The following is a 25,000-nucleotide window of genomic DNA, read 5'->3' as shown; positions in this document are numbered from 1 at the left end:
TGCTCTGTGTCTTCTGTATTGAAAATAAATTACTGTTGAAATGTTCCCAGTTCGTTTCCGTCCTTTCTTTCATCGGTCCAGCATGGTTCGGATCTGAGTTTTAGCCGGGTCTTTATACCCGATAATCCGTTCATTCCAGCCGGCATGGTTTTGGCAGTTCCGCGCGACTGCATCCGAAGCTGAGTTGGTAGTCAGTCGTTGGAACTCTATCGCAGTCGGTAGAGTGACCCGGTTCGAGCAAGACGTGCTGAGGGCGTGGTTCCCCGGTAGTCGAAATCGCCTAGTTAATTAGGTAAATTGGTTCTAGACAAAAAGACCCTACGCTATGCGGTTGAGATATTGGCGTCCACGGTCGGTTAAGCAATCTGCCGCCTCACGGAATTATCTGGAGCGATGGCCTACAATTCCGGGAGTCTGGTGGGAGAGGACGAACTTCCCCCACCTAGCGGTCATTCTCGCCACCGGTCCCCAGCCCGCAACAATATATATTTCATGCATCCCTCAATGTTGATTGCATTTACAAAGTTTAGTTTAAAAAAATGTTTTAAAATGTGCCCCAAATATCATTTTTGGTATTTGGCATTTTGGCCACGGCCCCAAGGGGCACGGCCAAAACATGATACTGCTCTCGCACCTTCTTGCTGTGTGGCGATCATAACTACCAAGTTTGGTGACTTTCTGCACAACTGTTTCGGTTAGGAGGACATAGCATCACGGACGGACAGATAGACAGACAGGCAACGGAGCCGAATCCAATATCCTCTCGTTTTTTAAAATTTCATAAGCTTGGGGATAACTAGCACAGGTAGACTCTTGACAATGATCAAATACAAACAGCACAAGTGAAAGGCTATGGCAGACAACCCCGCCGGAAGTATCTATGATGGAAATTTTTTTTTAATTGATTCAAGCTTAAACAGCGTCATCTGTGGCAGCGATCCGCCGATTTAAGATAACCTCAATTGACGATATAAATACTGGACAAATTAGGATCAGCCAATCCTTTTGAGGAAATTTCGAGGTCTGCCCCCTGATGCCTCCAAACAACTTACAAGGACAAAATTATTGGCAGTCAAAAAAATAATGCATTTTAGAAACCACTTACACCCTCCATCAGTTCAGCAATGTCGTCAGACTTTTTTGGTTTTCGGCATGATTCGGCACTTTCTTCTCCCCACACTCCCTGCTCCGGCATCCCAGGTAACATCTTCAAACACAATACGTTTGTGGTATCTTGAGACACGTCAGACATGTGGAGTGCACTTGTTGGCATCTCGGAAGATACTTTTGCTCACATCCATTTATTGCAATCAGCACTGTTGGACATGTACACGAGATGGCGATATTACACCATCACAACGTTGTTATTCCTATTGATAAGACCAGCAAAATGTCGTGTTTATATGTGGAAGTTCTACATTCCAATTCTTTTTGAAGAACTAGGCTAACAGAGTGGACATTCTAAGACTTACAAAAGAAGTATCGACAACACAAGAGAATAGATACACCATGTAAATTAATAAGAAGAGAAGGCTGTTCCAAATACACACCATAAATCACCATTCATTTACTGGATTCCTAAGATGTACAAAAACCAGTGTGAGATGAACTTCATCATCACAGGTAGAGAATGCAGTTTGAAACCTATGTTGGCGAGTACTCTAGACAAACACACACACACACACACACACACACACACACACACACACACACACACACACACACACACACACACTTATCCTTGAGGCTGCTGGTTACATTATTGATTAGGGACATGGCTATGTCACTGATGCTCTGCCCCTGTACCAGTCCACTGGAACTCATTTCACCAACCTCAAAAAGATGACAGGCTGAGTCAATCCCACCTGCTGTTAATTCAGCATCCAACAGGGCTCAAACTCATGACCATAGGATCCCAAGCCAACCACCCTAACCACTAAGCCAACACCAAGCTTTACAAGGGCAATGAAACACGTTTACAAATGCTTACAAAACGACTATAAATCGGTGAGGTTTGATTCTGGTGTTAAAAAATTCTGGGTCAAAGATAACTCAAACCCTGTAATCGATATCGCATCTGCAACATCACCAAAAGGGTAAAACCTAAACGTTTATCAAATTGTCATTTTTCAACAAACATTCCACATAACGAAGTCGTGGCGACATTTGACACAGTAGAAGATACAGCATTTCCCGTAGGTCGTATAAGGCGGTTTGGTTTCTGCAGTGTTTAAATATATAATTAGATTGTAATCAAATAAAAGTTTTAAAAGCTGTAGAAAAAAACAACAACAAAACAACCAATTGAATCGGAAAACAAACCCTGTAAAGGAAAGTCCACAGTCGTGGAGTTTTTCAAAAAAAAGAAACTTCCAGAAAGTATTCAATTTCTCTTGAACAATGGCCACTTTACATTTGGCAACAGGATACTCCAGCAGACAATGGGGATACTCCAGCACACAATGGGGATACTCCAGCAGACAATGGGGATACACATGAGTTCAGATTCGGCTTGAATACCCCTTTAATTGCAAGTTAGTTTCTGCACAAGTACGAGTCTGATTGCATTCAGAACACGTGCAGGAATAAGCTAACAACTGCAAGAAGGTGTGGAAACATGTTTAGATTTATTGATGATTCACTGGAAATGAATGATGAGTTTATATTTGATATCCAAAAGAGCTGGAATTAAAATAGGAAAACCAAACTCACACTTTGGTCTTCTTTTTATTGATATACGAGGAAGAGTATCCGTCCCTAGTGATGGTGAAAATTTTAAGTTAATCTGTCAATTTAAAGAAATAATAGTTAATGGATTTTAAAAAGGTCAATTGTTTTACACTATTGGTTTCGCTCAGAACCAAAGCTTTGAGCTACTTATACCACCCACCGTAAAATGGTGGTGCAACATTGGGCGGTGGAGGTTGGAATTTTCTCAAAAGAAGGCAAAATATCCTGGTTGTGAAATAAAATTTGGCATCAACATTATTCACGTCTGTTCTCCCATCATTTCAAAAGTGAATGTTGAGCTTTTCAATGCAGCACGGGAAGCGGCCACCATAAACGGGAGACAGACGAACGCACGGAAAGACACCACGGTTCACAATATATAATAGATGACTTCCCTTTCAAGGAACTTCATCACAGAAAGAGACCATTCGGCCCATGAAGCCTGTACAATGGTTGCCAACCTGTGACAGTTTTTGTTGTATACTCATTGAAGAATGAGAACACTAAATGGATCAGGATGCAATGGAACAAAAGGAACAGTAGCAGGGATAAAGGAGGATACCAAGAGTAGAGTTGAAGGACAAAATTGAGGGAGAATTGGACAAGAAATGGGGTGGACAGGATGGGTATAGAAGGAAACTTCTCCTGACCACCCCCCTACCCCACCCCTAATCCTCCCTATCCCTCTCCTCTCCCCTCTATCTCCCCTCTATTTTCCCTCCTCTCTCTCTCACTCCCCCTCTTTCCACTCCTGTCTCTCCTTCCCGAATGCCTAGTGTTGGCTTAATGGTTAGAGTGGTGGGCTTTGGATCCAAGGGTCCTGAGTTCAAATCCCACTAAGCTGTTGAATGAATACCAGGTGGGGTTAACTTGGCCTGTCATCCTTCCGAGGTCGGCAAAATGAGTGCCAGCTTGCTGGTATACTGTGTCGGAGTGATGACCCGTCCAGGATTGTGCCAATAGTCAAGGAGACTGCTTAAGCAGCACAACGCTCTGTACAGAGTCTGGTCCCAATCTCCTTCTCATCCTCCTCTCCCTCCCCTCCTTCCATCTCCCACTCCTCCATCTCTTCCCCACTCCCCTGCCTCTACAGTCTATACCATCTCCCCTCTCTCCCTCCCCCACTCCCATCTTCCCCTCTCTTCTTCCTCCTCCCCTCTTTCCCTCCCCACTCTCTATAGGTCCATGTTCTATCATTTTTAAACGGCTTTAATTTCCTTTTCATTTTTATTCCACATTCGTTGTTCAGTTGTTACTTTTCGTTATGAGATTTGATGTCCCATACCATATTCATTACTGAGCATCTGTCTCACCAAAGCATCTTCCTGAGCAAGGGCTATATACTGGGTGGTTTGCCATTGCCTTCCCAGTTGTAGTCCGGGCAGGAATTTGTGACTTGGCCACGGTGCCAGTGATAGCTCGCCCACTCTTCATGTAGGACACTGTAGGGATCTTTAACATTCACCAACTAATGTCGGAAGACAGGACACCCAGTTTAACTTCCATTGGAGGGAAGACACACACATTGATGACACACCAGCCTGTGAATCACCGGATGACATTTTTTAGCTAGGCTGGGATTCAAACCCAGGCTGGATGGTTTAGAGGTGAGTGTGTGTACCTTGAGGGCATCCTGTCAGTCAGGTCGTATCTTAACGCAGTGTTAATGAACCAACCACGATTCCCTGTTTTATTTACATGTTAAAAATGCAAAAATATAACATCAGACATACAATTATTAATTTTAAAAGAGTGAAAAAAATGAATTTTGGAGCCATTTCACTTCACCTTCTCCAGCATTAATAAGGCAAAATAATTTAGCTGCTGTCCGTGTGGACGTCTCCGGCGTTAAGAAGGCAAAAATAAATTAGATGATGACAATGAGTAAAAAATGTTTTCAGTTACAAAGCAATGAATCCACAGCAGGATAGCCAAGAGCCAAGAGGTACACATGCTCACTCTCAGCTGTCTCGTCTGGGTTTGAATCCTGACCCAGCTATAAACTGTCGTCCCGGTGCCGTCTCTCAGATGGACATTAAACTGGCCATCGCATATGCCGGTATCCCCCCCCCCCCCACACTCCTCTGCCCCTCCATACGCTTCCCTCCCTCCTCCCTCTCTCACCCCTATCCTACCTCTCTCTCCCTCCCAGCCCTATCCCTCTCTCCCACCCCTCTTACTCTCTCCAACCCCTCCCCTCTCCCCCAGTTTCCTCTCACCTCCCTCTCTCTCCCTCTCTCCCCCACCCCTCCCCTCTGTTGAAGGGACTGCAGCATGTACGAATCAGATTCAGAGTGAGCTGATCAGAAGGGTTTAAAGGCCACTGCATGTGCAAGCATGCGTGCCTACAGGCAGACCTTTGTCAGGTAGATAGTGCACGTTTTAAATGTAACCGGCAGTTAAAAAGGGAATGTTGCTGTTTGGGCACATTTTATCAACCTTCCCTTCCCCTCATGCTGCCTTCCCTTCCCCTCCCCCCATGCTGCCTTCCCCTCCCCTTGCGCTGCCTTCCCTTCCCCTCATGCAATATGGTAAAACTTTTCCTGTGCAATCAACCATGCAGCAGCTGCCAGTAGCTGTGCTTGAGAACAGTCATTGTAAGCAAAGGTATGTACCAGCTGAGGATCAAAGAGGCACTGTAGATTTCTAAGTCGTCGGGTAGTTTGCAAGCACATGAAGTTCATCATTGAGATCTCAATAATGCTGATTCTAATAATATGTTTAATATTTTTATAATCCTCCAGGTGTCACCCTCTTGCCATGTAATTGAGGTGTTGGAATGAATTGACAAGTCGATGGTAATATATCTACAGTACGTCATTTTGTGGCACCTTCTGTGAAAGGCCGACTGTCATACGCTGTGTTTAACTCGATTTGTCACATGCGGGTACACCCACTACACTGATAATTGCACTATCATCAAAATGCATCCACAGACCTTCAGAAATTGCTCAACCGATTCTCGACTGTCGTTTAACTTTTTGGCCTGCACAGTAGTACCTCAAAGACATAAGCACTGTTGAAAGCTGTCAGCATTTTAGTGGTGGCCTCCCTATCATAAACGGTAATCAAGTGAAGAATGTAAAGTAGATCTTTTGAAGTACCCTTGCCTCCACAGTGTCCACCGACTGATCTGTTGATTTTGAACAGGAACTTTGACTTCAAACTGCATCCGGTGTTTTTGGCTGCCTTTAACTGCCTCGACAGATACCATCACATCGCACCAAGTAGAATAATTGTAGTATGCAAAGCCATACTTGAACCCTCCGCGAGGGGCCTTCCGTCGATTAAATTTGCATCATTTGTGCGCCATACTTGGGATAAATTCCAACTATCATTTCACCAGGGATGAAGTACTCAATCATGTGAACATCTCGGACATCGGAAAATCCCTTGCCTTCACCAAGCTTTGCTGGGCAGGACATGTTGCCATAATGAACAACTCACGTAACCCCAGACAGCTCCTCTTTGGGGAGTTAGCTGTGAGCTGCTGTAGACAAGTATGGCCATTGCTAAGATGGAACGACACACGAAAACTCACATTTAAGAAGATTTGATTCCTTTATCCGGATCAAGCGAATGCTCGATTGAGCTATCTGTGGGCAGTGGTTTGCTCCATGCCGTGATTAAGCAAATGCTAACCACCAAAGATGCTGTCTACTACTACTACTACTACTACTACTACTACTACTACTACTACTACTACTACTACTACTACTACTACTACTACTACTACTACTACTACTACTACTAACACACACACACACACACACACACACACACACACACACGCACACCACACACACACAACACAGCTTTTGGAGTGAAATAAATGAAAGCTTGTATTCTGGTGGACATGGATTTGGACCAAGCTGTACATGCTTCTCTCGTGAAGAGAGAGTCAGTGTCCTTTGACTATTTTTAACTTGGAAAAATTGTCACATTTCCCTGTTGATTCGGACCATAACTGGTGAGAATTGACGTAAAACAAAACATTACAGTTGCCTACTAAACCGAACCTATAATAATATGGTTAGTCTTTGAACATGTCACCATTTCATGAAAGGTCGCTCTCTACCAGGTAAAATACCATGCTTGTCTGTGGGAACCATGACCTGATAAAGGCCAATTCCTGTGATTTTCTCCTTATTGATGATTGCGATAAAGTCCAAACTTGATGAAAGCTTATATTTCAACCACGTGCTTTTGCCTTGGGGGTGTTTTGTGAAAATCCTTTCACTGGGGCCATATTTAGCATTGACTTGTTTTGGACACAGCCAATAATGTTCACATCGAGGGTGAACTTTCAGCTGCACAACACTTCACTGTAGTGCGTTGGTCTTTGTAGTCTTTGTAACCACTTGTCTTTATAAGTGTAAATAGTGTAAATAAGTCTTTATAAGTGTAAATAGTGTAAATAAGTCTTTATAAGTGTAAATAGTGTAAATAAGTCTTTATAAGTGTAAATAGTGTAAATAAGTCTTTATAAGTGTAAATAGTGCAAATAAGTCTTTATAAGTGTAAATAGTGTAAATAAGTCTTTATAAGTGTAAATAACCACTTGTCTTTGTAGAAACTTGTGCCTATTTACATGCTCGCTGTGGGGAGCAATGTGAATAATTATAACAATGAGTGAGACAAGTTAAGGTATATGTTCCATAATTCGAGAATCACTGCTCACCTTCACTCAATCATTGCTATTTTTTACCTGCTTTTGGAACCAACTTTCACATTCTCTTAAATGTTATTCCTGCCTCCAGGTCTTCCAGACAGCTATTCTCCACCATCTTAGATCATCCCCAATCAAAAACCATGATTTATTCTACCCTTGTCACCCTCCCTCACAAGCTCACCTATTTCCCTCCTGTGAGTTTGTTTCTGTATCCATCTTGTTCACCCCATGCACCCTTACCTTACCCATCATTCTTCCCCACATCTCTTATATGGCCAAGTGTCTCTATTTTGTCCCTCAACCCCACTGTTGGTGTGTTCCCCTCCCCCTTTTTCTCCTGTTTATTTTGTTCTGTTGTGTCCTGATCCATTTTGTGTTCTAGTTCTTCTTCCATGAGCTTTGGCTTTGTACATGCAAAAAAAAAATTCCTTCTCTATTGAGTCACCACAATTATTCAAGCATGTGTGGGCAGGGATTGTTTTTTTGGACACAATATCAAGGCTCATGGAAGAGAGCTGACAGCAGGTAAAAAGGGACATACTGATGGGCGCATTGGGGCAGCAGATGGACACAACATGCAATTAGCTCTCATATGCATCCAAAAAAAACAGGGAATGAATGAACACAAAAAAGAGGAAGTCGGGAAGGAAATGCAGTGATCCACAAGTATTTGTAAGAGGGTTGGGTTCAGTAGGATTCATGAGGTTAAACAGATTGTGAGTAGGGATTGTGGGATGACCTGAGATGGTGCTGCACCACTTGCCTGGAGCCGTGTAGGGAAGAGAGCTTTTCAACTGTCTCTGGAAGGCAGTTCCACAAATGGGAGAATGGGAGAAGAGGGGTGGTGAGGGAGTGGAGGGAGAGTGTACCTGAGTGGAAATCCTGGAATTTTTTTTTGGTTTATCCAGGATAGAGTTTCTAGAAGAATTAATCTTGGTGGAGTTGAGGATAGTCAGTGAGCTCAAACAGACTATAAGAGTCAGAGAGCTTCTGCTCTCCCAACAATGGATGGAGGTCTTCAATGCCAGACAGGAAATCCGAGCCGTATCCCTGGACATATCACATGCTTTTGACACAGTCTGGCACCCTGCCCTGCTCACCAAACTCTCTTCCTATGGTATCCAAGGCCATCTCCACTCATGGCTCGCAGACTTCCTCTCCTGTCACAGTCAACGTGTGGCTCTAAATGGAGTTCTTTCATCCCCTCTTCATGTCCAGGCTTGAGTTCCTCAAGGGAGCATTCTGGGCCCTGTTCTTTTTCTGGTTTTCATCAATGATCTCTCCGACTCTCTGAAAAATCCTCTATATCTCTTTGCTGATGACTCCACCCTCTGCCGTACCATCGGTCATCCCTCAGACCGGCAAGCAGCAGCTTCTTCGCTCACTGCTGATCTGGATAAAATCACAAACTGGTCCAACACGTGGAGCATGTCTTTCAATCCGGACAAATCTCACACTCTCACAATGTCTCTCCGAAAGGACCGTTTAGAACCCCCCCCCCTCCATCCACTTTCTCAACAATCCTTTGGAAGAGAAGTCCTTTCTTTCAAGCTTCTGGGTCTCACTACCTGCCATGACCTTTCCTGGGAAAGCCACATTTCAAACCTCGCCTCCAAAGCCAGTCGCCGACTGGGAATCCTTTGTCGTGCAAAGTCCTTCGTCGGCCCACCTGAGCTCCTGACCACTTACAAAGCTTTTGTCCACAGTCTGATGGAGTACTGCTCTCCCCTCTCTGCTGCTGCTCCTGCCTCCCACCTTTCTTGGCTTCACGCTGTGGAAACCAAGGCATTTCAGATCATTGGCATCTCCTGCAATGAGGCTGAGTCTTTGGGCCTCTCACTCTCTCACCACAGGCTGGTCGGTGGTCTTTCTGTCTTCTACCGTCTCCTCTCCAGCCTCACCCCCCTGCTCTCTCTGTGATTTATCCCCACCACATTTCCGCAGGGCGCTCAAGGTCCGCCAACAACCCCCTTCTGGTAAAACTACCAAAATCATGAATCACTGCTCACCTTCACTCTTTCATTCCTCTTTTTTTTTCCCACCTTTGGAATAAACTCCCTTACTCTATTCAATCCCATTCTTTCCTCCAGGCCTTCAAAACAGCTGTTCTCCACCACCTCTTATCATTCCCCATCCAAAGCCTCGATCTTTTCTACCCCCGATAATCCACCCAAGCCCACCTCCTTTAAATGCCCTGCTTTCCTTCCTGGAAGTCCCTGTAATGTCCATCTTGTATTCCCCATGTTCCCGTCCCATCCCTCTCCCTTCCACAGATCTCCTAATGTCTCTGTTCCCCACTGTTTTGTCCTTCCCACTCCCGCCCCTCTTGTCTCATGCCCCCCTTGCTGTGCATTGTGTGTTCGCTCTCATATGAGCCTCAACAAGGTATACAAAAAAAAAATTTAAAAAAGAGTGACAGTGAAAAAGTGAAGAGGTCCTGTTTGCAATGTGAGAGCAGTTCAGAACTTCTTGGGCCAAACTCAAATGGCATTGATCCTTAGCTACCAGTCCTATAGAATAAGCATTGCTGTGTGCAGTTTCTTTGTTACCAGGCACGTAACCTTATTCAACATGTTGATGTCGTTGAGAGCTGATCTGCCCCACTTAGGCCTTCCATGTTTTGGTGCCCAGAGTATAAGATTGGAAACAGGTTCGTTTTTATGGTGGCAGCAGTTCCCAGCAAACCTGAGATATCGTCTTCCAATTTTAACCTGGAAGAGAACCACAGAGCTTTTTATTTCTCTTATGTTCAGACCAATGGTGATTGAAAACCGAATGAAAAAATGCATGTATTATATAGCATTGGTCAAGTCCCTTATAGTGGGTTGGAGTGGATCCATATGCTTCACTTCTGGAAAGTAGGACGGACTTAACTGTTGCCATGTTGCACTTTCCATAGACCTGGTTAAATCATATATATTGTAATATCAACGGTGCTGTGGCGGGAGGTGTTTATCCTGTGACGAACTGAAACGATCGGCTACTATGTTCATACCAAATGGCGGTGGCGTGATGAGGAAGGGAAGGAGGGAGTATGGATGCAATTGATAAACAATTATTTTAAAGAGAAATAACCAAATCTAGGGTGCCACACACATAACCAAATCTAGGGTGCCACACCAGACTCAAGCACAGACGTGAAAGGGAACAACAACAAAAAAACTGGGTGAGGCCTTATCTCCAGTGGAGGAATCCACACAGATGGCGTCAAAGCAGCCACGAACTAAATGATGAAGCAGGAATGACAAACAGGTGAGGCAGAATGAATAGTTCCATGAGCAGGATCTCGGGACGATGATGAAGCAGGGAGATGAGCAGGAGATGAACGAATCACACTGGACTTCAAGCACCAACTGTTTTTATCACAGGCAAGCAACCTCCACCACACACTCTGTGCCGAACAAATTCTCGCCACTCTCGAGGCGATTCAAGCTCCTCCCCTCCGGGAGGCCCCTCTCCTCTCTCTTTCCGAGGAGGCACTTCCTCCAAAACCCCTCTCCTCTCTTTCCGAAGGACACACCCACCCAGTAGCATCCCAGAAGGTTGCATGTACAAGTCCCTTATGTTAAACCCTGACTATTTATCATAATGCATCACCCTTTGTATGATGCAAATTTAAACAAGACAATTCTTAAGCTAACATTTCGACTTCCGGTTCTGGGTTTGGAGCATTGGCAGGTCTCCTTGGGGGCTCCCTGCTGACGATCTCAAAGTTGAGTTTCCGTTCGTTATCTGTCCCGTTTTAACTGTTTATTTTCTCACCTACATGTTACTGTGTGTTCCTAGTTCGGTTTTGTTTCAATAATTGTGCTATTTTGTGAGATTTCGTCGAACTTGTTCTTACTGGGTGCGTGATGCATATCCTTGAGGCCTGAGGCCTACCCTTTGTTCCCCTCGGTGTATGATCGTGTTTATTTGTTTTTTCTCCAAATTATCTTCAATTTCTATCTTTCCCACTTTCTTAACGTCCCCCATCCCAACTAATCACTCTATTTCTTATCTTAAAAAAAAAACCGCTACCTTTCTCCGATTCTTCTTCTTCTTCTTCTTCTTCATCTCCTCTTCTTCTTCCTCCTATTCTTCTTCCTCGATTTTTTTTTTTCTACAACACTTCCATGACCTAATCTTTTGAAAACTCTCAAATAATAATAACAAAAACGATCTCTTATAATGCTTCCTCTTCCTCTTTCACATGTGTGGTACTCTTTACTGCATCAGAATGCATTACTCTTCTGCTATTTAAACAGATTGCTCTCAATTTGACCTTTCCTTCATACCTTGCCTAAAAAAATCCAACTGTTACAGCGTTTCTTCTCTCCATTCTCTGAATTCGCCTTTATTGCATCCCTCAAGAACTGTGTTAAATCGAATATCTCACCTAAAACTTAAAAAAAACTCCAGTTTGCTATAAATGTTTGCTTTCCATCAACCATTCTTTTTTTTCCAACTTCAGTGGCAACTCACCCCTCACTCTCAAAGCAACCATCCCACTCTTCTCCCTCCAAGCCTCCTTCTCACCTCTCTCAAAAACTCCCCCCTCACCTTTCTCCCACCATTCATCCCCTCACTCATCCTTCTCAAAGTTGCCCCCCCCTCATCCACAAAGCTGCCTCCTTCCACTGTCCTCCCACCTCCTCAAATCCTCGAATGCCTTCTTCCCCCTCTCTTGTCCCCCCTCTTCCCCAGCACCACAGAGCCTTTTCTCCTCCTCATTCGGCCCTCCCCTAGCTATTCTGCAATCCCCCACACTTTTTCAACAACACTCCTTACCTCCCCCCCTTCGTCCCTTGTCCTACCCTTCCCCTCCCCCACCCCCTGCACCCAAAGCCTCCTCCCCTAACTCTTCATTAAAAGTATGGACCTCAAATATCCGGGGCCTTCGCTCAAACCTTTCACATCTTTCCATACAGGTTGCCACTGACAAACCAGACATCATCTGCCTAACAGAAACTCTCCTCCGCCAAGACGTGTCTGACTCCAAAGTATCTCTCCCTGGTTACTCCCTCCTCCGGTTTGACAGACCCAAGTCTCGCCCTGGTGGAGGTGTTGCTCTCTTCATCAAAGACTCTATTCATCACTCTCCATGCACTGTCCTCACTCCCCCACACTCCCAGGAATACCTCTAACTACGGCTTCCCCTCAACTCCTACCTCATGTTTATATGTGTACTGTACCGTCCACCTAACAGCGATGACTCCATCTACACCTCACTATCCGAAAACATGGACCAACTTCTATCTTCTCATCCAAACTCTCTCTTCCTCATATGTGGCGACTTCAATTGTCATCATGCCAGTTGGCTAGGTGTGGGTACCTCTCTCACCTGTCATGGCACCTCAGCAAAAGCTTTCTTCGACTCATTGGGACTGACTCAATCGGTCAACTTCCCTACCCGGATCTCAACCAATGGTACTCCATCTCTTCTGGATCTGAATTTGACAAATTTCCCTTACAATATCTGCTGCTCTTCCTCCACTCCAATCGGTTCTTCTGACCACGTCCTTGTCAAAGTGGACATCTCTCTGGCTATGATCAGAGAACGACCTCACCGCCGTCGAGTCTGGCATTTCACTCAAGCCGACTGGCAGGGTCTCCAAGCAGCCCTCAAACTTATAGACTGGTCTCCTGTCATTACTTTCTCCAACATCAACTCATCCTGGGAATTCTTTGAAAGAAACTTGCTCTCCCTCATGCACAGATTTATCCTTCTCGTCTTCAGTTATCCTACCCTTCCTCCCGCCCTTGGTTCACTGAAGCTTGTGGTGAGGCAGTTGTCCTGAAACAACTTGCCTTTGCCTCATGGAAAGCAAACCCAACTGAGGGCAATCTCAGTTCCTTCCATAAAGCTCGGAACAAGTGTGTATCTACCCTCAGGAGAGCCAGAAAACAACATCTTTCTCATCTCAAGTCTGAACTCTCAAACCTCTCTCCCTCCTCAAAATCCTTGTGACGTCTAATCAAATCTGTTTCTGGTGTATGTTCCCCCTCCATTCCCTCCCTTACCTCAAATGGCAGCACTGCTGATACCGCACGTGAAAAAGCTGAATGCCTAAACTCGGTGTTTGCAGCTAAATCTTGTGTCCAAAACCCATCACCTTCTCTACCCACTTTACCCAGTCGCACCCAACTGTCCCTGGATTCTGTGTCCTTTTCTCCTGACAAGGTGGAGAGCTTGCTTTCAAACCTCGAGTCAGATTCTGCAACCGGTCCAGACGACATCAGCCCACGTGTCCTAAAAACCTGCTCCTCTGCTCTTCCTCACCCTCTCTCTGTTCTATTCACCCTCTCATTTACTCAAGGACATCTGCTTGGAAATCAGCAAACATCACTGCCCTGCATAAAAAGGTGCAAAAACAGATCCCTGCAACTGCAGACCAATCAGCCTTCTCCCAATCATCAGCAAGGTTATGGAATCCATCATCGCTTCAGACATGAAATCCTTCCTCTTCTCCAATGGCTTGATTTCCGATCATCAATTTGGCTTCAGACCAGGTCACTCTGCCCTGGATATGCTGCTTCTGCTCTCCCAACAATGGATGGAAGCCCTCAATGCCAGACAGGAAATCCGAGCCGTATCCCTGGATATATCACGTGCTTTTGACACAGTCTGGCACCTTGCCCTGCTCACCAAACTCTCTCCATATGGTATCCAAGGCCATCTCCACTCATGGTTCACAGACTTCCTCTCCTGTCACAGTCAACGTGTGGCCCTAAATGGAGTTCTTTCATCCCCTCTTCCTGTGCAGGCTGGAGTTCCTCAAGGTAGCGTTCTGGGCCCTGTTCTTTTTCTGGTTTTTATCAATGATCTCTCCGACTCTCTGGAAAATCCTCTATATCTCTTTGCTGATGACTCCACCCACTTGCGTACCATCGGTCATCGCTCAGACCAGCAAGCAGCAGCTTCTTCGCTCACTGCTGATCTGGATAAAATCACAAACTGGTCCAACACATGGAACATGTCTTTCAATCCGGACAAATCTCACACTCTCACGATGTCTCTCCGAAAGGACCGTTGAGAACCCCCCCTCCCCCCATCCACTTTCTCAACAATCCTCTGGAAGAAGTCCTTTCTTTCAAGCTTCTGGGTCTCACTATCTGCCATGACCTTTCCTGGGAAAGCCACGTTTCAAACCTCGCTTCCAAAGCCAGTCGCCGACTGGGAATCCTCCGTCGTGTAAGGTCCTTCCTCGGCCCACCTGAGCTCCTGACCACTTACAAAGCTTTTGTCCGCAGCCTGATGGAGTACTGCTCTCCCCTCTGGGCTGGTGCTCCTGCCTCCCACCTTTCTCAGCTTCATGCTGGAGAAACCAAGGCATTTCGGATCATTGGCATCTCCCGCAATGAGGTTGAGTCTTTGGGCATATCACTCAATCACCGCAGGTTGGTCGGTGGTCTTTCTGTCTTCTACTGTCTCCTCTCCAGCCTCGCCCCCCTGCTGTCTCTGTGATTTGTCCTGCCACATTTCCGCAGGGCGCTGAAGGTCCGCCAACAACCCCCTTCTGGTAAAACTACCAAAATCACGAATCACTGCTCACCTTCACTCTTTCATTCCTCTTTTTTTCCCGCCTTTGGAATTTACTCCCTCACTCTATTCATTCTCATTCTTCCCTCCAGGCCTTCAAAACAGCTGTTCACCACCACCTCTTATCATCCCGCATCCAAATCCTCGATCTTTTCTACCCCCGATAATCCACCCAAGCCCACCTCCTTAAAATTCCCTGCTTTCCTTCCTGAAAGTCCCTGTAATGTCCATCTTCTATTCCCCATGTTCCCCATCCCATCCCTCTCCCTTCCACAGATCTCCAAATGTGTCTGTTCCCCACTATTTTGTCCTTCCCACTCCCTCCCTCCTGTCTCATACCCGCCTTGACGTGCGTTGTGTGTTAGCTCTCATACTAGCCTCGACAAGGTATGCAAAAAAAAAAAAAAAAAAAAAACATCAAAATTGGCTGAAAGAACAAAGGTGTTATCCACCAGATGATGGTCTCCTTGGGTTAACCTGAGGCAGTCCCTTCAGGTGGGTGCCTGTAATGTCATATCCCTAAGAGAGTATGATCACCTGTCTCTGCTATCATCTGAGCTCCAGCAATGGTGTTGCAGCACTCTCTGAGGTTCAGAGACTGGGTCGTGGTGAGATCATGGTGGGTGGGTACACCTACTACTGGTCTGGCCACTCTGATGGTTACCATGCCCAAGGAGTTGCTGTAGCTGTGTACATTAAGCTGACTCCCATGATAATTGGGATCACACCTGTCAATGTGCGTATTATGAGACTGAGGATTCATCACTCCTTGGGTGTCATTTCCCTGGTCTCTCTCTATGCTCCGACTGAGGCGAGCGGTCTCATTGTGAAGGACACATTCTACGCCACACTCGAGTCTGTGGTTAATTGGTGCCTCATGCGAGATACTCTTCCAGTCTTGGGGGATTTCAATGCATCGACTGGAACTGATAGGGATGGTTATGAAACATGTGTTGCTCCTAAAGGATCTGGAACTATGAACCAGAATAGCACTAAGTTCCTTGACTTTGCAAGAAGTCATGGACTTAGGGTGGCTGGTTCATGGTTTCAACACCCACAGGCTCATCGCTGGCCTTGGTATTCCAATGCTGGTGGTGTGGCAAAGGAGATTGACTATGTGCTCGTCGATGGTCACTGGAGAATGATCCAGAACTGCAGGGTCTACCAGAGTGCTCAGTTCCTCAATACCAATCACAGGCTTGTTGTAGCAACTCCAAAGTTGCAGCTCAAATCCAGGAGAATAGTACCATCACAGCCGAGGCTGGGTGTTGTCAAGCTCAGGGATGAAAGTGTAGATGAGGATTTTGTGAACAGGCTGAGAGAATATTTTGGGGGTCTGGGTGCTTTTGGAAATCCTGAAGAGCTGCAGAGTGCCTTCAAGACTACCATCCTAGATGTTGCCGGTTGACCCCTTGGAACTCATTGTCAGGCAAAGAAGAACTTTGTCTCCCAAGGGACACTGGAAACCATTGAGCAGAGTCGCAGGGCTTGGCTTAATGACAGAGCTGAGTTATTCAGGGAATTGAGGCGTAAGATTGTACGTGCGCTGAGGGCAAATATGGAGGCCGAGGTGCAAGGAATCTGTGAGGGGGTAGAGCATCACTTGTGGTCAAGGGATTCTCATCCTGCTTACAGAGGAATTCATGCATTGCATTCCTCCAAGCCCATCTCTCGGTGTACTTCATTTAGAGCAGAGGGTGGTGGGCTCTTGACAGAGCAGTCCGAAGTGAAGTGGGTGGGTTACTTTGAGTGGCTGTACCAGGCTGATCCACCAGCTGTCAAATTGGATGCCAGAGGTGTAAGCATCCCCATTGCTGACCCTTCAATCAACTGTGAACCACCTCTGTTTGTGGAAACACGGGCTGTGGTGAACCAGTTGAAAGGGGGTTAAGCTCCTGGGATCTGTGGCATCCATGCTGAACTTCTCAAGGCTGGTGGAAATGCTGTACTCGTGTCATTGCATGCAGTTCTGTGCTCTGCCTGGAAGACAGGCATCATCCAAACTGACTGAAGGAGGGGCCTTGTCCTTCTCTGGAAAGGGAAGGGTGATCGCCAGGACTGCAACAGCTACCGAGGGGTGAGGCTGCTCTCAGTGCCGGGCAAGGTCTTTGCTTGGATAATTCTTGATAGGGTTTGTTATCAAGATAATTCTTTAGGCACCATCTGCTTGAGCACCAGCGTTCAGAGCAGTCAGGCTTTACACCAAAGAGGTCAATGGTTGACCGTATCCTTGCTCTTCAAGTCCTTACCAAATGCAGTCAAGAGTTTTGGCAGGGGCTGCTCCAGCATTTGTTGATCTCTGCAAAGCATTTGATTTATTGAATCGGGATGCCCTCTGGAGAATTCTCGGTCTTCGTGGAGTGCCACCAAAATGGATCGATCTGATGTCTGAACTATACTCTGGTACTGAGAGTGCTGTGAGATGTGGTGGTACCATCTCTGACTTATTTCCAGTTGTTACTGGAGTTCGTCATTGGTCTTTACTGCCCTCCTCACTTTCTGTACTTGTATGGACAGTATTCTGGGGAGGATGTCAAAGACATCAAGCTGTGGCGCATCGTTTGGGAATGTCAAGATCTCTGACCTTGATTTTGCACACAATGCAGTCATATATGTGGAGAAGATGGATATCCTTTTGGGGGCCCTCGAGCTGCTGAATGAGGAGTCAGAGCTGCAGGGATTGCTGGTTTCCTGGGTCAAAATTAAGATCCAGGCTTTCAATGGCATCTTGGATGCTGCTATCTTGTGTGTGCCTGTTTGTGTTGAGGATGTTGAGGTCACTGAGAGATTCGCTTACCTTGGCAGTGATATTCATGTCTCCGCATGTTTTGAGCCAGAGGTCATTAGACATCTGGGTTGGGCCTGGGAGTCATGGATTCATTGGATCATGGGGTGTGGCACTGTCGGTCCCTACGCATGAGGACGAAGATCCGAGTCTTAATACTTAATGCTTACAGTCTTGCTCTGCGGATGTGAAACTTGGACTCTGACCAGGGTTCTGTGATGGAGACAACTCCTTTTTGGTACCAGGTCTCTTCAGAGAATCCTTGGCTATGGCTGGTCAAATTTTGTGTCTAAACAGTGGTTGCTGAGACTCAGATGAGATTTGTTACCTGTACATTCAGTGAGCATCAGCTGCTGCTGTCTGGACATGTGGCTCGTTTTCTTGTTGCTCATCTTGCTTACCAGCTTCTCTCAGCAAGGGATCCTCGTGAGTGGAGGAGACCAATGGGCCGACCACGTGCCGCGTGGTTGCAGCAGGTTGATCGGCATCTCAAGGAGATGATGGGCCAGGCATCTGCCTCGGGGATGTCCAGACGGAGGCCCCTGGAGTGCCGGCAGAAAGTGGACACAGCCACGTGCTGCTCCGGCGCATGCTCCCATATCTGCCTGTCTATCTGAACACAGACCATACTAAGCTACACAAACTACTGTCCTGAGGTGATATCTACCCCCTCCCCACAAATGTAACAATACGTTTTACATGTATGATTGGCGTTTGTTCATTGTAATCCCTGCAATGTGGACCAATTTGTTCTGCTTTCCCTCAAGGTTCTGCACACACTCTGATTTAGAAAGTTTTTTTTCTTTAGTATACCAGTGAACGAAAGCGGAACTATTTTCCTTCGTGTTTAATGCTTGTGGAGGAGTTTCTACATGGAATACCTGCAGTACAATGACATTCATAGACATCAGTGTATTTGTACATAAATTAGGACAATGAGGGTTAATGGACAACTTAACACAGTGGATGGGATTTTAAACTGGGACACAAGTATCATGAATATATCAGTGTACAACCAGAATCGGTGTTCAGATGGGGAAAAAAGCAAACTGCTGACTGACCAGCCATTAAAGTGGCCAATGCTTGTTTTAATCTTTAGAAGGCGAGTTTTGGCAAATGAATCTGTTATTTTTCATGTGCAGTACGTAATTGAACAATTCCATGTGGCAGTTGCTTTATGAACTTTGTACAATAATACCAGGTCATGTGCTCTAATGGAGTCCAGCTGGGACACACTTTTTCCTGGGGTATAGTCATAATATTTGTGATGGTTTATTTTGTGTTCTAAATTTATGGCTGTCCTTTTATCTGCCGTTTTTTAAGTTTAACTGTTAGTTTGTGATTTGGTGCCTAATAGCTTACAACCCCCCCCCCCCAGCCCCCATAAAACACAATGATAAGGAACATCTGGACTTTTGGCTCACCACCCCACTTTCGGTCCACCGATAACGGAGACATAGATCATGTACGCTGTTGATGTAGAGACCGAATTTGAGTAGTTTCTTCATTCATTGAATCTGACGTCAATACAAATGTATGAATAACCTGTGACGTCACAGGTCATTCCCTCCATTTGGTTCATTTTTTTGTGCAATGATGACTGCCTCTTTCCAGAGAGTGGGATTGGCCCTTCCATGGGTCTTCGTAAGCCAAGCAGAACATTCCTTTTTATCATTTTTCAAAATTAGAATGTGCCGATGATTTGACTTATGACCTTGTGTGAGCTGAGGTTCCACTTCTTGTTCATCGCTCTTCTGCTGCAATGAATCAATTAGGTTGTGCTTGTAAAATCTTGTAGAACCGGTCATATATCATGTACTCGACTGCATGAGAGCTATAAATTTGGGAGAAGGGGGTGAGGGGGGCAATGCTCCTACCCAATACTATGACACTGGTAGGCCTGGATAGGACAAATTTAGCCTCAATCAATTTATTTTATATTATCAAGTGAAATATTATCGAGACTTTTGCTAATTAATGAGATTGTTGTGACTGGTGCTATGATCTCGTTTGTTGCTAACACCAGACTCAGTGGTGTAATGGTTATAGAGCATCTGCTCTGAGTCTGGGAGGTTGGTGATTTGATCCCCATACCAAAGTCACACCAACGACTTTCAGTGTGCTGCTTCCTTGCTTGACGCTCAACATTTAAAAAGGATCGAGCACGGACAAACAACCCTCGGTTGGCAATAATGGAGCAGGCTTTGATGGGCGTCATGGCCTCCTCCTGCGTTGAAGTTCCTTGTAACCTTGTAAGGAAACCGATATTGCTAATTTTCTATTTCTGTTTCACTCCTCGAGAAGTGCATAGTATGAAATTACACACACTGCATGGACCTCATGAGGGAAAGAGGATTGTTCTGGAAAGAATGATCCCAGCAACCATTATTATTATACATTGCCACGCAAGACAGCGTTTAAACTAAACTCACACTTGCAACAAGTTAGACAGGGTAAGTATTCTCACTTTAAAATCGATTGTATGACAAAGATAGTTTCTGCAAACCAAAGCATCGGAAGCATTTGCTGTTTACGATTCACGACCCGCGCTCCATTGGGAGATGACCAATTGCTCACACTTGCACTCTGTGCCCAGCAGATGCTCCGTGTTTGGGAAACATGTTCACGTGCAACAACAGATACTGCATTCCACATAGCTGGGAATGTGATGGGGACTTCGATTGTCCTGATGGATCCGATGAAGTGGACTGCTGTAAGTAGGATGCAACGCAGCCCTTCGGGCCCAGTTACTCTGTTCCACATTTCCGGTCATTCCCTTGACAGCACAAAAGGCTCTTGAAGCAGTCACATTTTTTGCTGGATGTCCCATTTTTGACTTTTATAATGCCATTAGACAAAAAAACATATGGGCAATATTAACAGTAAGGAATGTTTGCTATTTGCTGTTGTTTTCTTGATTTTTTTTTTCTTTTTCTGGGATACAAGGTCATGGCTCGTGGTAGAGTGAGAACACTGAATGGATCAGGATGTAACGGAACAAAAGGAACAATACAGAAGCAAACTCTCAGGAATGAAAAAAACTGGAAATTTGGAAGGAGGCGGTCAGTTAACAGGGTAGAAAAGATCATGGTTTTGGATGGAGGATTGGGGGGGGGGGGTAATCTGATACGGTGGTTAACAGGTGTCTTGAAGACCTGGAGGGAAGAATGAGATTGATTACTCAATAATGTTCATTCCTTTCATAAATAAAAAAGTTAAGTCTAATTTGATTGCTTCGATTGTTACTTCACCACCTAAAGGTGGACGGAGGTTATGTTTTCACCACTGTTTGTATTTGTCTGTCTGTTTGTCTGTCTGTGTGCAGGATATCTCAAAAAGTTATGGACGGATTTGGAAGCAATTTGGTGGAGAGCTTGGGTGTGTCACAAGGACTAATTGATTATATTTGGTGAAGATCCGGATCTGGATGCAGATGCCAGAATTTTTAAAGTGATACTTCACCATTGAGAGATAAGGCCAAAAACTATTTGAAGGACAATATCTCAAAAGTTTATGGACGGATTCACACGAACCTTGGTGGCCAGGTTTTAAGTGCCACTAGGAAGAATTGATTCAATTTTGGTGAAGGTCCGAATCCAGATCTGGATACGAGAATTATTTAATTTGTAACTGATTCTTCACTATTGAGATATGGGGCTAAAATGATATTGCATGATATCTCAAAAAGTTGTGGACAGATTTTGTCAATATCTGGTGATTGAGTTGGGTATGTGACAAGAACAAGTCAGTTGAATTTTGCTTCAGCTAAGGAATGCAGATCCAGCCTATCAGTGGGATGCAAAACATAAACTGTTCAGCCTGGTGGAGGTAAGCTCTCCACTGAGTGTCGTTGTAGTTTTCTCACTGTATTGCTCTGAATGGATTTCTCATTCCTGCATGAACACACGATGTCCAGACCAGCATTTCAAGCTGTTTGTTAAAAACCTGATTGTTTACCTGCACAGATTGTTGTTCAACATACATTGGCCTGCAAAAGTATTCACATTTTGATGCCACCTGAGCTTATTTCACGATGCTTTTAAATCAAACTTGATGTATCAGAGTCTTCAGAAACTACTCCAAAGTGATAAAGCTCAAAAATGCATATAAAATGTGAATAAGTTTGAATAACAGAGAAAATCAGATTATTCTCAGGTGCATAAGTATTCACAGCCTTTGCCTAATAAACTCTAAATCACTTCAGGGAGGTTGCACCTGTTTTTAATCAGTCGTTTAACTTAAAAATTAAACTCCCCCACTTATCTAAGGAGTTTTAAGGTGCAACTCACTTGGTCAACCAACAAGGTAAACATGAAGATGAAGGAGCTTTCCAAAGAAGTCAGACAAAAAGTGGTGGAGAAGCACCGTTTAGGAGAGGGTTATAAGAAGATTTCAGTCACTCAACCCTTTGAGTACGGTGAAATTCATCATGAAGAAGTGGAAGACGTGTCATACCACCCAGACTCTACCCAGATTAGGTCGCCCATCCAAACACAGTAGCCGTTCCAGTAGGAAACTGGTTCGGGATGTCACTGTAAATCCAACAATGACTTTGAAAGATCTGCAAGGCTCTATTTCTGAGATGGGGAGCAGTGTTCATCAATAAACAATATCCCATTCCGTTCACAAAGCTGGCCTCTATGGACAGGTGACAAGAGAGAAGCCTTTACTGAAAAAGACGCATCTAAAAGCTCGAATGGAGTTTGTGAAAAAGCATCTTAATAATATTTTAGCCATGTGGAGAAAGGTTTTGTGGTGGTCAGAGGAGACAAACATTGAACATTTTGGTCTAAATTCAAGTCGTACGTCGAACACAAGCCTAACACTGCGCATCACCCATTCAACACCATCCCTACCATCAAGCATAGTGGTGGCAGCATCATGTTGAGGGGCTGGCACGCTTGCCAGGATAGAAGGGACAATGGACGGTGCAAAGTACAGGAGAATCCATGATGAAAACCTGCTTAAGTGAGCCATGAATCTGAAACTGGGTATGAGATTCACATTTCAGCAGGACAATGATCCGAACTACAAAGCTGAAGGCACACTGGAGTGGCTGAAGAAGAAGAAAATAAATGTTCTTGAGTCAAAGTCCTGACTTGAATCCAAATTAACATTGATGGTGAGACTTGAAGATTGCAGTCTATCGACACTCCCCATCAAGCTTGGCAGAACTTGAGCAATTTTCATGTGAAGAATTGGCAAAGACTTCTCCATCTCACTGTGCTGGTGGAGACCTTCCCCAAAAGATTCATAACAATCATTGCTGCAACTGGTGCTTCCACCAAGTACTGACCTAAGGAGTTGAATACTTTTGCAACCAGTGAATTTTGATTTGTACATGTTCTTTCAGGTATTCTTGACATTCAACTTCCTTCAAGTATAACAGTGTTTGGTTTGATCTGTTCAGTTTCAATAAAGAAGTTAATTTGGTAAAATTGTTTTGCATAATTTGTAATTCATCTAAAATGTGGCATCATTAGTTGCGGGTGAATATTTTTGCAGGCCACTGTACCATGCACAACTTTTCTGAGTGTTGTAGTTCGTTATTGCCCAGTTTGTTTTTGTCCAGGGAGTTGTATGGACCCATGTTTTGTTAGGTTGCGAACCTCACAGCAGGGGCCGCTCTTACGTTGTGGTTTATACATGTGGCCAAGCAAGCAAAGGAACGTTTCACGGAATTTGCTTTTGACATGCCAGGAGACATGTTATACATTATTAATGATTCTGCCAATGACAGATCATTTGCCCACGCATGGATAAGCATTACATCTCATTTACGAATTCTCTAATTAAATGTTTGCTAAGGAGTTGGGTAAGTCTTGGGAAACAACCAATGCAAAGGTCACTTTGCAGTTTCATTTTGCAGCAAAGGTCGTTAAAAAGCGCAAACGTTGCAGAAACTTTACAAGGCACGACCTAATGACCTTTGGAATTTTAAATTAATGCAGATGTGGGATCTATGGCTGTGAATGTGATTTTAATTTACGGGTCCCTGACTATTTACTGGAGTTTATTCATATCTTATTACTTTGTTCTTAATTTGAGCTGAGATTAAGGGACGTGGTCTGGTCTGTGTTAACATCAGTCATTTTGGCTCGAGTTTTCTGATTTCATGCCTCACTGTGAAACTTCAATTTCAGTGATATAATTTTACACGTCACATTTGACTCGCACAGAGGGACGTTCAGCCATTGACCTCCGAAGCAAAGCAGATATATTTCAGAAAATAGATTTCTGATACCACTCAAATCAGTTGATTCTGATTCCCAATAACACTTGAGTTAGCAATTACTGATTTCCTGGATCACTCTAGTTACCTGATACTGATTTCCTTTGTCACTCAAGTTACCTGATACTGATTTCCTTTATCACTCAAGTTACCTGATACTGATTTCCTACATCACTCTAGTTACCTGATACTGATTTCCTTTATCACTCTAGTTACTTGATAAAGATTTCCTTTATCACTCCAGTCAGCTGATACTGATTTCCTCTATCGAGTTACCTGATCCTGATTTCTGATATCACTTGAGTTAGCTGATACTGATTTCCTAAATCACTCGAGTCAGCTGATACTGATTTCCTAAACCACTCTAGTCAGCTGATACTGATTTCTGATTTCACTCTCGTGGTGGAGAAGTAACTCAAGTTACCTGATACTGATTTCCCACATCACTCTAGTTACCTGATACTGATTTCCTTTATCACTCTAGTTACTTGATAAAATTTTCCTTTCTCACTCCAGTCAGCTGATACTGATTTCCTATATCCAGTCAGCTGATTCTGATTTCCTATATCGAGATACCTGATCCTGATTTCTGACATCACTCGAGTTAGCTGATACTGATTTCCTAAACCACTCTAGTCAGCTGATACTGATTTCTGATTTCACTCTCGTGGTGAAGTAACTCAAGTTACCTGATACTGATTTCCTACATCACACTCGTCACCTGAGACTGATTTCTCACATCACTCTAGTTACCTGATACTGATTTCCTACATCACTCTAGTTACATGATACTGATTTCCTACATCACTCCAGTTACCTGATACTGATTTCCTACATCACACTAGTTACCTGATACTGATTTCCTACATCACTCTAGTTACATGATACTGATTTCCTACATCACTCCAGTTACCTGATACTGATTTCCTACATCACACTAGTTACCTGATACTGATTTCCTACATCACTCGAGTTACCTGATACTGATTTCCTACATTACACTAGTTACATGTTTCTGATTTCCGACATCACTCTGGTTACCTGATACGGATTTCCTAC

At 44.5% G+C, this 25,000-nt stretch overlaps 1 protein-coding gene across 7 annotated transcripts in view; it reads left to right on the top strand.

Annotated features, from left to right (window-relative positions):
- The window catches only part of LRP1 (LDL receptor related protein 1), a 583,330-nt gene that overhangs the window by 124,105 nt on the left and 434,225 nt on the right, over positions 1-25,000 (top strand). For 6 of the 7 annotated variants that reach the window (XM_085879746.1, XM_085879744.1, XM_085879750.1 and 3 more), the window contains exon 2: positions 20,309-20,422. The exons of the other annotated variant lie outside the window; for it this stretch is intronic. In XM_085879746.1, coding sequence (XP_085735872.1) covers positions 20,309-20,422 — 114 coding nt within the window. The remainder of the gene's footprint in view (positions 1-20,308; positions 20,423-25,000) is intronic. 7 annotated transcript variants of the gene reach the window in all.

This window comes from Eptatretus burgeri, chromosome 4, assembly GCF_056783735.1.
Source record: "Eptatretus burgeri isolate ZD-2024b chromosome 4, Ebu_testis_v1, whole genome shotgun sequence".
NCBI lineage: Eukaryota > Metazoa > Chordata > Myxini > Myxiniformes > Myxinidae > Eptatretus > Eptatretus burgeri.
Note: the sequence above shows the minus strand (reverse complement) of the source record. Positions and strands in the feature narration are given on the sequence as shown.